Source organism: Oncorhynchus kisutch, linkage group LG6 (genome assembly GCF_002021735.2).
Source record: "Oncorhynchus kisutch isolate 150728-3 linkage group LG6, Okis_V2, whole genome shotgun sequence".
Taxonomy (NCBI): Eukaryota; Metazoa; Chordata; class Actinopteri; order Salmoniformes; family Salmonidae; genus Oncorhynchus; species Oncorhynchus kisutch.
Genome location: NC_034179.2, coordinates 10,208,864 through 10,224,511, shown reverse-complemented (window position 1 = coordinate 10,224,511; position 15,648 = coordinate 10,208,864). Strand labels below are relative to the sequence as shown.

General features: G+C 47.8%; 1 protein-coding gene across 3 annotated transcripts in view; it reads right to left on the bottom strand.

The window, feature by feature from the left end:
- Positions 1–3,782: 3,782 nt before the first annotated feature.
- The window catches only part of lman1 (lectin, mannose-binding, 1), a 36,869-nt gene continuing 25,003 nt past the window's right edge, over positions 3,783–15,648 (bottom strand). For 2 of the 3 annotated variants that reach the window (XM_020484760.2, XM_031826128.1), the window contains exons 11-13: positions 5,440–5,599; positions 5,080–5,207; positions 3,783–4,341 (exon numbers count right to left, since the gene is read on the bottom strand). In XM_020484760.2, the coding sequence (XP_020340349.1) occupies positions 4,305–4,341; positions 5,080–5,207; positions 5,440–5,599 (325 nt within the window). In that variant the 3' untranslated portion in view covers positions 3,783–4,304. Of the gene's footprint in view, positions 4,342–5,079; positions 5,600–15,648 lie in introns of all 3 variants that reach the window. The other variant, XR_004210174.1, reaches the window with a different exon arrangement.

Below are 15,648 nucleotides of genomic sequence, written 5' to 3'. Positions count from 1 at the left end.
TAACGCAACGTACATTTGTGTACAGAGAGTGCAGAATGCAGGGTTATATACTTTCATATTCTTATCAAACGCTGATGTTCTTTATAATTAGTATGAAATTACAGACAGACAAGCTGAATTTTACAACCATAGCATTTGCCCTTTTCTATAGCTACACTGTTGATTGCAGTTAGCTGTACTGCGTTGTACTGTGCTGTACTGTGGCGGGGAGGCGGGCGAAGGAGGCAGTTTCCTGTGAAAGAAGTGTCATTATCTCTTATTTATGACGAGTGACAATGCAACAATGCAGTCTGACAATAACAGATTACGGTGTGAATCTAACATATACCCTATTGCCTTTGAGGGAGGAGAGAAAGAGAAAGACAGCGAGAGAGAGAGAGAGAGGAAACTAATGGCAGAACGTACAGTACTTTCGGAAAGTTTTCAGACCTCTTGACTTTTTCCACATTTTGCTACGTTACAGCCTTATTCTAAAATTGATTGAATAAATACAAATCCTCATCAATCTACACACAATGCCCCATAATGACGAAGCGAAAACATCTTTTGCAAATGTATTAAAATTGAAAAACAGAATTATCTTATTTACCTAAGCATTCAGTCACTTTACTATGAGACTCTAAAATGAACTCAGGTGTATCCTGTTTCCATTGACCGTCCTTGAGATATTTCTACAAATAACTTGATTGAATTCAATTAGACATGATTTGGAAAGGAACACAGTTGACAGTGCATGTCAGAGCAAAAACTAAGCCGTGAGGTCGAAGGAATTGTTTGTAGAGCTCCGAGACAGGATTGTGTCGAGGCACAGATCTGGGGAAGGGTACCAAAAAAATGTCTGCAGCATTGAATGTCCCCAAGAACAGTGGCCTCCATCATTCATAAATGGAAGAAGTTTGGAGCCACCAAGACTCTTCCTAGAGCTGGCCGCCTGGCCAAACTGAGCAATTGGGGGAGAAGGGCCTTGGTCAGATTATTGAGCAAGAACCTGGTTGTCACTTTGACAGAGTTCCAGAGTTCCTCTGTGGAGATGGGAGAAACTTCCAGAAGGACAACCATCTCTGCAGCACTTCACCAATCAGGCCTTCATGGTAGTCACTCCTCAGTAGAAGGCACGCGGCAGCTGCGCTTGGAGTTTGCCAAAAGGCACCTAAAGGACTCTCCATGAGAAACAAGATTGTCTGGTCTGATGAAATCAAGATTGAACTCTTTGGCATGTGTCACATCTGGAGGAAACCTGGCACCATCCCTTCGGTGAAGCATGGTGGTGGCAGCATCATGCTGTGGGGATGTTTTCAGCAGCAGGGACTGGGAGACTAGTCAGGCTCAAAGGGAAAGATAAATGGAGCGAAGTACAAAAAGATCCTTGATGAAAACCTGCACAGAACCTCAGTCTGGGGTGAAGGTTCACCTTCCAACAGGACAACGACCCTAACCACACAGCCAAGACAAACGCCAGAGTGACTTCGGTACAAGTCTCTGAATGTCCTTGAGTGGCCGAGCCAGAGCCCGGACTTGAACCCAATCAAACATCTCTGAAGAGACCTGGAAGTAGCTGTGCAGCGACTCTCCCCATTGTTATGGGATTTATATGTATAATGACTAAATGATGTATACATTTATCGTAGAAATATAACTAACCGAATACTACCCTGTCACTGTATGAATCTTATTGGAATCATAACACTAAATCTAATGTGTGTAGTTTTAGTCAAGAATTAGAACAAGGACTTTCTCTTCCTTGTTAGAGACAAATGGAGCTATCGTCAGAGCGGCTGGAATGCTGTGTTCCTTACAGGATATTCTGTCTCTACCCAGGGAGGGGAGAGACCTTGGACTTGTAAAAGATTGTTTAACAGGTGGCAGACAATGTGAGAAGACTTGTGAACTATGTTGCCATTGTATCTGAGGGACATTTATGAAAAAATGTGAGGTATATAAACCAAATGTACATGGTATTATGACCAGAGCTCTCGAGAATAAACGCTGTTGACTGATCTCTGTCCGTTTTATTTAAATAAGAACCTTACAAATTCTTGGAAACAGACAGAATGTATTAATTGTATTGGTTAATGAACACATAGGAACAAAATCCCTCTAACACCCATCCAACCTGACAGAGCTTGAGAGGATCTGCAGAGAAAAACAGGAGAAACTCCTCAAATACAGATGTGCCAAGTTTGTAGCGTCACACCCAAGAAGACTCAACGCTGTAATCGCTGCCAAAGGTGCTTAAACAAAGTACTGAGTAAAGGGTCTGAATACTTATGTAAATGTGATATATATATATATTTTTTTCTAATAAATTTGCTAAAATTTCTAAACCTGTTTTTGCTTTGTCATTATGGGGTATTGTGTGTAGATTGATGAGGGAAATAAATATTTAATCCATTTTAGAATAAGGCTGTAACGTAACAAAATGTAGAAAAAGTCAAGGGGCCTGAATACTTTCCGAATGCGCTGTATGTAGATTGAGACACATTCACCACCAGTGGTGTCCATTAAAACATAAATGTTTTACGAGTTATGTTACAATATTCATTTTCACTCGCTATGTTGTCATACATTCCCTCAGAGGCTGACAAGAGGATAAAGCCGGTATTTGTACACATGCCATCAGGATTAGTGAGAGGTCATGGTGGTGATGTGACCTGGAAGTATAAAATGGTTAACATCATACTGTAGCTCAGGAGGAACAGCATCCACATCACAGCTGCTATAAACAGCTGAATCACAACAAGTTAAACAACATGACCAAAAGTATGCGGACACCTGATTGTCTAACATCTCATTCCATAATCATCTGCATTCATATGGAATTGGTCCCCCACCTTTGCTGCTATAACAGCCTCCTCCAGTCTTCTGGGAAGGTTTTCCACTAGATGTTGGAACATTTGGTGCGGGGACTTCCAACATCTAGTGGAAAGCCTCTATACCAGGCGGTGTGAAAAGAATGCCCAGGAAATCGTCAGACCCCAACCACCCAAGCCATAGATCTGACACCAACAGGCTCTTGAACAGCTTCTATCCCCAAGCTATACGACTGATAAATCAAATCAAATGTATTATTGTCACGGTAGCTCTGTCACTTCAAATTGCCATTGATAAACTGCTAATTGTGTTCGTTGTCTGTAGCTTATGCCTGCCTATACCATAACCCCACCACCACCACCACCACCCCGGGGCACTCTGTTCACATCAGCAAAGCGCTCGCCCACACGATGCCATCTGCCCGGTACAGTTGAAACCAGGATTCATCCATGAAGAACACACTTCTCCAGCATGCTAGTGGTCAAAAGGTGTGCATTTACCCACTGATGTCAGTTACAACATACTGTATATGAAAATATAAAAATAAAAGGTTATTCAAGTATTAATTACCAAACTGATGAAGATTCCAGAAACTGTTAAATTACAGGTAGCTTTGCAACCCTACCTATACCTCACCACTGGCACACAGAGTTGTTCTCTCTCACATAAGGCCCAGCATAATGTCCTCTGATCTGTCAGAGGCTATTATTGCTGGACACCAGTCTATCGTGCCAGAGACACTAGTCTACCGTGCCTCCCTTAGACCAAACCTTGACCAGACTAAGCACTAAGCCATGCATTAAGCTAATGTCTTTAAAAGGGATCCTGAACTTTAGCGACAGGACGATAGCGCAAACAGATCTGGGACCAGGCTAGTAGGTCAAATTTAAACAACAATTAGGCTACTTTTTTAATACCTGAAAACCAAAATGTAAACAATAGGATGGCATACAGGAACAAAGACAAAAATGTTGGTTTGTTTTTTGTTTATGTAAATTTGCTTGAGAAGAAAAAAGAAAAATGCCAGATTGGCATGCTTCAACCATTCAAGAAGACACACATATTGGACATCCACTCTGGCTTTTGTTCAACAGTTCAGAATTCATACAAAATTGCACATTTATTAAATCCACAGTTCTCCAAGCTATGTGAATGGGCATACGGTGTTTTTGTTTTCTGAGAGTGGGAACTTATCAAAAATCAGTCGAAAGATCAGAATATCACCCAACGACTTGTCAAAATACTGTATAGAATATATTACATCATATTTGGAATCTTTTAACAAAATGTCCCACACGAGCATTCATTCACATACCCTATACATAACATCAGATCAAATTAAAACTAAGAAATTAAAAAATAAACTTCTCAAACAAAATCTAAATTTCAAGTACAATAATTTACAATTTTGAAAAACAAAACCAAATCAAAATAACCAGGAAAAATGAACAGTCTCTCATTTACATATTGGCATGATCATGATGAGTGTTTCATCAAAAGAATTTCTTTGCTGCTGCTTCTTGTTGACTTCTGTAGAGGGAGAAGAAAGAGAGAGTTGAAATTGAGGAGAGAGGAGAGTTGAAATTGAGGAGAGAGGAGAGTTGAAATTGAGGAGAGAGGAGAGTTGAAATTGAGGAGAGAGGAGAGTTGAAATTGAGGAGAGAGGAGAGTTGAAATTGAGGAGAGAGGAGAGTTGAAATTGAGGAGAGAGGAGAGTTGAAATTGAGGAGAGAGGAGAGTTGAAAGTGAGGAGAGAGGAGAGTTGAAAGTGAGGAGAGAGGAGAGTTGAAAGTGAGGAGAGAGGAGAGTTGAAAGTGAGGAGAGAGGAGAGTTGAAAGTGAGGAGAGAGGAGAGTTGAAAGTGAGGAGAGAGGAGAGTTGAAAGTGAGGAGAGAGGAGAGTTGAAAGTGAGGAGAGAGGAGAGTTGAAAGTGAGGAGAGAGGAGAGTTGAAAGTGAGGAGAGAGGAGAGTTGAAAGTGAGGAGAGAGGAGAGTTGAAAGTGAGGAGAGAGGAGAGTTGAAAGTGAGGAGAGAGGAGAGTTGAAAGTGAGGAGAGAGGAGAGTTGAAAGTGAGGAGAGAGGAGAGTTGAAAGTGAGGAGAGAGGAGAGTTGAAATTGAGGAGAGAGGAGAGTTGAAATTGAGGAGAGAGGAGAGTTGAAAGTGAGGAGAGAGGAGAGTTGAAAGTGAGGAGAGAGAAAGAAATGAGTTATGACAAACATAAGATTTTTTAAATGTATTAGTTATACTATTCATTTATTATTGCTCTTACTTGTACATAATGTAGCTGAAGAACAGGACTGATTGGATGACCACAAAGACCAGGAAGTGTGTGGTACCCAAACAGGAAGGCATTGGAGGGGGATCAGGGCAGTTCATCACCTGCTTTTCACTGGGGTTCTACATGCAGCATAAGACACAAAAATATACAGTAAAAATCTAGATTCCTCATGTCTTCGTTCTTTCCCGTCTTCTCAAAACACATTGGAGGAGAAGGTCTGAGGGAGAAGGACCATGGATCTTCTCTTCCAATGTGGTTGGCGAAGGAGGCGAAGTTCGAGGAATCAGGAACAGACTTGAGAAAGACGTGTGGATAACCCCTGAGATTTACAGTCAAATAAGTTAGACAAACCCCAGTGCGTGTGATGAGGTGTTCGATGTTCTTCTTGACCACGTGTAGATGTTCCTTGATGTCGTTGAAGTGTTGGACCGTCTCATACGTTCCCATGCCAACTGCGTTGCCCTGATGCTGGCTGGCACCAATCTGCTTCAGAGACTCATAGAACGAGTTTCTGAGGAGAAAAAAAACACAAAACCAGAAGAGTCACTGTTGAACACAGCCCAAGCTGCAGTAGAAACATGTCAGATCCCTCTCACTGTTGAACACAGCCCAAGCTGCAGTAGAAACATGTCAGATCCCTCTCACTGTTGAACACAGCCCAAGCTGCAGTAGAAACATGTCAGATCCCTCTCACTGTGGAACACAGCCCAAGCTGCAGTAGAAACATGTCAGATCCCTCTCACTGTGGAACACAGCCCAAGCTGCAGTAGAAACATGTCAGATCCCTCTCACTGTGGAACACAGCCCAAGCTGCAGTAGAAACATGTCAGATCCCTCTATGGAACACAGCCCAAGCTGCAGTAGAAACATGTCAGATCCCTCTCACTGTGGAACACAGCCCAAGCTGCAGTAGAAACATGTCAGATCCCTCTCACTGTGGAACACAGCCCAAGCTGCAGTAGAAACATGTCAGATCCCTCTCACTGTGGAACACAGCCCAAGCTGCAGTAGAAACATGTCAGATCCCTCTCACTGTTGAACACAGCCCAAGCTGCAGTAGAAACATGTCAGATCCCTCTCACTGTGGAACACAGCCCAAGCTGCAGTAGAAACATGTCAGATCCCTCTCACTGTGGAACACAGCCCAAGCTGCAGTAGAAACATGTCAGATCCCTCTCACTGTGGAACACAGCCCAAGCTGCAGTAGAAACATGTCAGATCCCTCTCACTGTGGAACACAGCCCAAGCTGCAGTAGAAACATACATACGATAGGAAAAATTCAGACATTTTCTACATCAGCCCACCAGAAAGGTTAGTGAAGAACAACCTCAGCCCATGGTAAACAACATCTGAAGTAGGCGACAACATTCAACCAGGAATGAATTCCAGCTAATACAGAATGAAGAGGATTAATTGAATAAGTCTTCCTATGCCTAAATAATCTAAATACGGTATGTGAACTTGAAGTCTAGGTATTTGGAAGATGATTGAATTAAGGTTGGAGGACATGTTTTCCCTATGATAGTATGTCAAATCAAAAGTTTATTGATTGCGTACACAGATGTTAATTGCTTCTAGCTCTAACAGTGCAGTAATGCCTAGCAATAAAAACAGCACACACAATCTAGATACAAAACAACCTGTTATATAGGATGAGCCATGACTAGAATACAGCATACACGTCTAAAGTAGGTAAAACACTATGTAAACATTATTAAAGTTACCAGTGTTGCATGACTATGTACATAGGGCAGCAGCCTCTAAGGTTCAGGGTAGAGTACTGGGTAGTAGAGTAGCCGGCTAGTAACAGTGACTGAAGTTCAGGGCAGGGTACCGGCTAGTAACAGTGACTGAAGTTCAGGGCAGGGTACTGGGTAGTAGTCGGCTAGTAACAGTGACTGAAGTTCAGGGCAGGGTACCGGGTAGTAGAGTAGCCGGCTAGTAACAGTGACTGAAGCTCAGGGCAGGGTACTGGGTAGTAACAGTGACTGAAGTTCAGGGCAGGGTACTGGGTAGTAGCCGGCTAGTAACAGTGACTGAGGTTCAGGGCAGGGTACTGGGTAGTAACAGTGACTGAGGTTCAGGGCAGGGTACTGGGTAGTAACAGGGACTGAGGTTCAGGGCAGGGTACTGGGTAGTAACAGTGACTGAGGTTCAGGGCAGGGTACTGGGTAGTAGTGACTGTTTAACAGTCTGATGGCTTGGAGATTGAAAAACAGCTTCGATCTCTCGGTCCCAGCTTTGATGCACCTGTACTGTCCTACTCCCTCTTGATGAAGTGAGGGTGTGAATGTGTGACTCAGACTGACAGACAGGTTTATCCACGTGGTAAAGCTATTGGACAGTTCTCTGGGAACAACATCCAGACCACTAATCCTGATTGAAAAGAAGGAGATGAGGCAGAGAAAGTGGGCCAGCACAGGTGATCACAACACACAGACCGATACACTACACACACACACTGCGTCCTTTAAATGGTGCAGACGTTATATTATATATTTTGTTATACAAATCGTATCCTTTTTTATTTTTTATTATCCAAAATCATTAATATATATATATATATTTTTTTTTAATTAAAAAAATTATTTAGATAGATATATCTATATATAATACACACATACATACATACATACATACATACATACACACACCACAAGTCTAAAGTTAGGACACACCTAAACATTAAAGGATTTTTCTTTATTTTTTATTATTTTCTACACTGTAGGATAAAACTATGAAATAACACATATGGAATCATGTAGTAACCAAAAAAGTGTTAAATCAAAATATTTCTTATATTTCAGATTCTTCAAAGTAGCCAAGCTAAGCCGTGACAGCTTTTCACACTCTTGGTATTCTCTCAACCAGATTCATGAGGTAGTCACCTGGAATGCATGTCAATTAACAGGTGTGCCTTGTTAAAAGTTAATTTGTGTAATTTCTTTCTTTCTTAATGCATTTGAGCCAATCAGTTGTGTTGTGACAAGGTAGTGGTGGTATACAGAAGATAGCCCTGTTTGGTAAAAGACCAAGTGCATATTAGGGCGAGAACAGTTCAAATAAGCAAAGAGAAACGACATACATAACTGTAAGATATGAAGATCAGTCAATCTGGAAAATTTCAAGAACTTTGAACGTTTCTTCAAGTGCAGTCGCAAAAATCATCAAACGCTGTGATGAAACAGGCTCTCATGAGGACCGCCACAGGAATGGAAGACCCAGAGTTACCTGGCTCTCATGAGGACCGCCACAGGAATGGAAGACCCAGAGTTACCAGGCTCTCATGAGGACCGCCACAGGAACGGAAGACCCAGGGTTACCTGGCTCTCATGAGGACCGCCCCAGGAACGGAAGACCCAGGGTTACCTGGCTCTCATGAGGACCGCCACAGGAACGGAAGACCCAGAGTTACCTGGCTCTCATGAGGACCGCCACAGGAATGGAAGACCCAGAGTTACCTGGCTCTCATGAGGACCGCCACAGGAATGGAAGACCCAGAGTTACCTGGCTCTCATGAGGACCGCCACAGGAACTGAAGACCCAGAGTTACCAGGCTCTCATGAGGACCGCCACAGGAACGGAAGACCCAGAGTTACCAGGCTCTCATGAGGACCGCCACAGGAACGGAAGACCCAGAGTTACCTGGCTCTCATGAGGACCGCCACAGGAAAGAAAGACCCAGAGTTACCTGGCTCTCATGAGGACCGCCACAGGAACGGAAGACCCAGAGTTACCTGGCTCTCATGAGGACCGCCACAGGAATGGAAGACCCAGAGTTACCTGGCTCTCATGAGGACCGCCACAGGAAAGAAAGACCCAGAGTTACCTGGCTCTCATGAGGACCGCCACAGGAACGGAAGACCCAGAGTTACCTGGCTCTCATGAGGACCGCCACAGGAACGGAAGACCCAGAGTTACCTGGCTCTCATGAGGACCGCCACAGGAACGGAAGACCCAGAGTTACCTGGCTCTCATGAGGACCGCCACAGGAACGGAAGACCCAGAGTTACCTGGCTCTCATGAGGACCGCCACAGGAACGGAAGACCCAGAGTTACCTGGCTCTCATGAGGACCGCCACAGGAACGGAAGACCCAGAGTTACCTGGCTCTCATGAGGACCGCCACAGGAACGGAAGACCCAGAGTTACCTGGCTCTCATGAGGACCGCCACAGGAACGGAAGACCCAGAGTTACCTGGCTCTCATGAGGACCGCCACAGGAACGGAAGACCCAGAGTTACCTGGCTCTCATGAGGACCGCCACAGGAACGGAAGACCCAGAGTTACCTGGCTCTCATGAGGACCGCCACAGGAATGGAAGACCCAGAGTTACCTGGCTCTCATGAGGACCGCCACAGGAATGGAAGACCCAGAGTTACCTGGCTCTCATGAGGACCGTCACAGGAATGGAAGACCCAGAGTTACCTGGCTCTCATGAGGACCGTCACAGGAATGGAAGACCCAGAGTTACCTGGCTCTCATGAGGACCGTCACAGGAATGGAAGACCCAGAGTTACCTGGCTCTCATGAGGACCGTCACAGGAATGGAAGACCCAGAGTTACCAGGCTCTCATGAGGACCGTCACAGGAATGGAAGACCCAGAGTTACCAGGCTCTCATGAGGACCGTCACAGGAATGGAAGACCCAGAGTTACCTGGCTCTCATGAGGACCACCACAGGAATGGAAGACCCAGAGTTACCTGGCTCTCATGAGGACCGCCACAGGAATGGAAGACCCAGAGTTACCTGGCTCTCATGAGGACCGTCACAGGAATGGAAGACCCAGAGTTACCTGGCTCTCATGAGGACCGTCACAGGAATGGAAGACCCAGAGTTACCTGGCTCTCATGAGGACCGTCACAGGAATGGAAGACCCAGAGTTACCAGGCTCTCATGAGGACCGTCACAGGAATGGAAGACCCAGAGTTACCAGGCTCTCATGAGGACCGTCACAGGAATGGAAGACCCAGAGTTACCTGGCTCTCATGAGGACCACCACAGGAATGGAAGACCCAGAGTTACCTGGCTCTCATGAGGACCGCCACAGGAATGGAAGACCCAGAGTTAACTGGCTCTCATGAGGACCGCCACAGGAATGGAAGACCCAGAGTTACCAGGCTCTCATGAGGACCACCACAGGAATGGAAGACCCAGAGTTACCTGGCTCTCATGAGGACCGCCACAGGAACGGAAGACCCAGAGTTAACTGGCTCTCATGAGGACCGCCACAGGAATGGAAGACCCAGAGTTACCAGGCTCTCATGAGGACCGCCACAGGAATGGAAGACCCAGAGTTACCTGGCTCCCATGAGGACCGCCACAGGAATGGAAGACCCAGAGTTAACTGGCTCCCATGAGGACCGCCACAGGAATGGAAGACCCAGAGTTAACTGGCTCCCATGAGGACCGCCACAGGAATGGAAGACCCAGAGTTAACTGGCTCTCATGAGGACCGCCACAGGAATGGAAGACCCAGAGTTACCAGGCTCTCATGAGGACCGCCACAGGAATGGAAGACCCAGAGTTAACTGGCTCCCATGAGGACCGCCACAGGAATGGAAGACCCAGAGTTAACTGGCTCTCATGAGGACCGCCACAGGAATGGAAGACCCAGAGTTAACTGGCTCTCATGAGGACCGCCACAGGAATGGAAGACCCAGAGTTACCAGGCTCTCATGAGGACCGCCACAGGAATGGAAGACCCAGAGTTAACTGGCTCCCATGAGGACCGCCACAGGAATGGAAGACCCAGAGTTAACTGGCTCTCATGAGGACCGCCACAGGAATGGAAGACCCAGAGTTAACTGGCTCCCATGAGGACCGCCACAGGAATGGAAGACCCAGAGTTAACTGGCTCCCATGAGGACCGCCACAGGAATGGAAGACCCAGAGTTAACTGGCTCCCATGAGGACCGCCACAGGAATGGAAGACCCAGAGTTACCTCTGCTGCAGAGGATGAGTTCATTAGAGTTACCTGGCTCTCATGAGGACCGCCACAGGAACGGAAGACCCAGAGTTACCAGGCTCTCATGAGGACCGCCACAGGAACGGAAGACCCAGAGTTACCTGGCTCTCATGAGGACCGCCACAGGAACGGAAGACCCAGAGTTACCTGGCTCTCATGAGGACCGCCACAGGAACGGAAGACCCAGAGTTACCAGGCTCTCATGAGGACCGCCACAGGAATGGAAGACCCAGAGTTACCTGGCTCTCATGAGGACCGCCACAGGAACGGAAGACCCAGAGTTACCTGGCTCTCATGAGGACCGCCACAGGAACGGAAGACCCAGAGTTACCTGGCTCTCATGAGGACCGCCACAGGAACGGAAGACCCAGAGTTACCTGGCTCTCATGAGGACCGCCACAGGAACGGAAGACCCAGAGTTACCTGGCTCTCATGAGGACCGCCACAGGAACGGAAGACCCAGAGTTACCTGGCTCTCATGAGGACCGCCACAGGAACGGAAGACCCAGAGTTACCTGGCTCTCATGAGGACCGCCACAGGAACGGAAGACCCAGAGTTACCTGGCTCTCATGAGGACCGCCACAGGAACGGAAGACCCAGAGTTACCTGGCTCTCATGAGGACCGCCCCAGGAATGGAAGACCCAGAGTTACCTGGCTCTCATGAGGACCGCCACAGGAACGGAAGACCCAGAGTTACCTGGCTCTCATGAGGACCGCCACAGGAACGGAAGACCCAGAGTTACCTGGCTCTCATGAGGACCGCCACAGGAACGGAAGACCCAGAGTTACCTGGCTCTCATGAGGACCGCCACAGGAACGGAAGACCCAGAGTTACCTGGCTCTCATGAGGACCGCCACAGGAACGGAAGACCCAGAGTTACCTGGCTCTCATGAGGACCGCCACAGGAACGGAAGACCCAGAGTTACCTGGCTCTCATGAGGACCGCCACAGGAACGGAAGACCCAGAGTTACCTGGCTCTCATGAGGACCGCCACAGGAATGGAAGACCCAGAGTTACCTGGCTCTCATGAGGACCGCCACAGGAATGGAAGACCCAGAGTTACCAGGCTCTCATGAGGACCGCCACAGGAATGGAAGACCCAGAGTTACCTGGCTCTCATGAGGACCGCCACAGGAACGGAAGACCCAGAGTTACCTGGCTCTCATGAGGACCGCCACAGGAATGGAAGACCCAGAGTTACCTGGCTCTCATGAGGACCGCCACAGGAACGGAAGACCCAGAGTTACCTGGCTCTCATGAGGACCGCCACAGGAATGGAAGACCCAGAGTTACCTGGCTCTCATGAGGACCGCCACAGGAATGGAAGACCCAGTTACCAGGCTCTCATGAGGACCGCCACAGGAATGGAAGACCCAGAGTTACCTGGCTCTCATGAGGACCGCCACAGGAATGGAAGACCCAGAGTTACCTCTGCTGCAGAGGATGAGTTCATTAGAGTTAACTGGCTCTCATGAGGACCGCCACAGGAATGGAAGACCCAGAGTTACCTCTGCTGCAGAGGATGAGTTCATTAGAGTTAACTGGCTCTCATGAGGACCGCCACAGGAATGGAAGACCCAGAGTTACCAGGCTCTCATGAGGACCGCCACAGGAACGGAAGACCCAGAGTTACCTGGCTCTCATGAGGACCGCCACAGGAATGGAAGACCCAGAGTTACCTCTGCTGCAGAGGATGAGTTCATTAGAGTTAACTGGCTCTCATGAGGACCGCCACAGGAATGGAAGACCCAGAGTTACCTGGCTCTCATGAGGACCACCACAGGAATGGAAGACCCAGAGTTACCTGGCTCTCATGAGGACCGCCACAGGAATGGAAGACCCAGAGTTACCTGGCTCTCATGAGGACCGCCACAGGAACGGAAGACCCAGAGTTACCAGGCTCTCATGAGGACCGCCACAGGAACGGAAGACCCAGAGTTACCTGGCTCTCATGAGGACCGCCACAGGAACGGAAGACCCAGAGTTACCAGGCTCTCATGAGGACCGCCACAGGAACGGAAGACCCAGAGTTACCTGGCTCTCATGAGGACCGCCACAGGAACGGAAGACCCAGAGTTACCTGGCTCTCATGAGGACCGCCACAGGAACGGAAGACCCAGAGTTACCTCTGCTGCAGAGGATGAGTTCATTAGAGTTAACTGGCTCTCATGAGGACCGCCACAGGAATGGAAGACCCAGAGTTACCTGGCTCTCATGAGGACTGCCACAGGAATGGAAGACCCAGAGTTAACTGGCTCTCATGAGGACCACCACAGGAATGGAAGACCCAGAGTTACCTGGCTCTCATGAGGACTGCCACAGGAATGGAAGACCCAGAGTTACCAGGCTCTCATGAGGACCGCCACAGGAATGGAAGACCCAGAGTTACCAGGCTCTCATGAGGACCGCCACAGGAATGGAAGACCCAGAGTTACCTCTGCTGCAGAGGATGAGTTCATTAGAGTTAACTGGCTCTCATGAGGACCGCCACAGGAATGGAAGACCCAGAGTTACCTGGCTCTCATGAGGACCGCCACAGGAATGGAAGACCCAGAGTTACCAGGCTCTCATGAGGACCGCCACAGGAACGGAAGACCCAGAGTTACCTGGCTCTCATGAGGACCGCCACAGGAATGGAAGACCCAGAGTTACCTCTGCTGCAGAGGATGAGTTCATTAGAGTTAACTGGCTCTCATGAGGACCGCCACAGGAATGGAAGACCCAGAGTTACCAGGCTCTCATGAGGACCGCCACAGGAACGGAAGACCCAGAGTTACCTGGCTCTCATGAGGACCGCCACAGGAATGGAAGACCCAGAGTTACCTCTGCTGCAGAGGATGAGTTCATTAGAGTTAACTGGCTCTCATGAGGACCGCCACAGGAATGGAAGACCCAGAGTTACCTGGCTCTCATGAGGACCACCACAGGAATGGAAGACCCAGAGTTACCTGGCTCTCATGAGGACCGCCACAGGAATGGAAGACCCAGAGTTACCTGGCTCTCATGAGGACCGCCACAGGAACGGAAGACCCAGAGTTACCAGGCTCTCATGAGGACCGCCACAGGAACGGAAGACCCAGAGTTACCTGGCTCTCATGAGGACCGCCACAGGAACGGAAGACCCAGAGTTACCAGGCTCTCATGAGGACCGCCACAGGAACGGAAGACCCAGAGTTACCTGGCTCTCATGAGGACCGCCACAGGAACGGAAGACCCAGAGTTACCTGGCTCTCATGAGGACCGCCACAGGAACGGAAGACCCAGAGTTACCTCTGCTGCAGAGGATGAGTTCATTAGAGTTAACTGGCTCTCATGAGGACCGCCACAGGAATGGAAGACCCAGAGTTACCTGGCTCTCATGAGGACCGCCACAGGAACGGAAGACCCAGAGTTACCTGGCTCTCATGAGGACCGCCACAGGAATGGAAGACCCAGAGTTACCTGGCTCTCATGAGGACCGCCACAGGAATGGAAGACCCAGAGTTACCTCTGCTGCAGAGGATGAGTTCATTAGAGTTAACTGGCTCTCATGAGGACCGCCACAGGAATGGAAGACCCAGAGTTACCTGGCTCTCATGAGGACCACCACAGGAATGGAAGACCCAGAGTTACCTGGCTCTCATGAGGACCGCCACAGGAATGGAAGACCCAGAGTTACCTGGCTCTCATGAGGACCGCCACAGGAATGGAAGACCCAGAGTTACCTCTGCTGCAGAGGATGAGTTCATTAGAGTTAACTGGCTCTCATGAGGACCGCCACAGGAATGGAAGACCCAGAGTTACCTCTGCTGCAGAGGATGAGTTCATTACAGTTACCAGCCTCAGAAATTGCAGCCCAAATAAATGCTTCACAGAGTTCAAGTAACAGATGCATCTCAACATCAATTATTTAGAGTAGACTGCATGAATCAGGCCTTGATGGTTGAATTGCTGCAGCAACAAAAACCACTACTAAAGGACACCAATAATAAGAAGAGACTTGCTTGGACCAAGAAACACAAGCAATGAACATTAGACAGGTGGAAATCTGTCCTTAAATCTGATGAGATTTTTGGTTCTAACCGCTGTCTTAGTGAGATGCAGAGTAGGTGAACGGATGATGTCCGCATTTTTGGTTCCAACTGTGAAACATGGAGGAGGTGTGATGGTGCGTCACTGGTGACACTGTCAGTGATTTATTTCGAATTCAAGGCACACTTAACCAGCATGGTTACCACAGCATTCTTCAGCAATATGCCATCCCATCTAGTTTGAGCTTAGTGCGACTATCAATTGTTTTTCAACAGGACAATGACCCAACACGCCTCCAGGCTGTGTAAGGGCTATTTGACCGAGAAGGAGAGTGATGAAGTGCTGCATCAGATGACCTGGCCTCCACAATCACCCAACCTCAACCCAATTGAGATGGTTGGGATTTTTGTGCATGACACAAGTAATTCTTCCAACAATTGTTTACAGACAGATTATTTCACTTATAAGTCACTGTATCACAATTCCAGTGGGTCAGAAGTTTACAAACACTAAGTTGACTGTGCCTTTAAACAGCTTGGAAAATTCCAGAAAATGATGTCATGGCTTTAGAGACT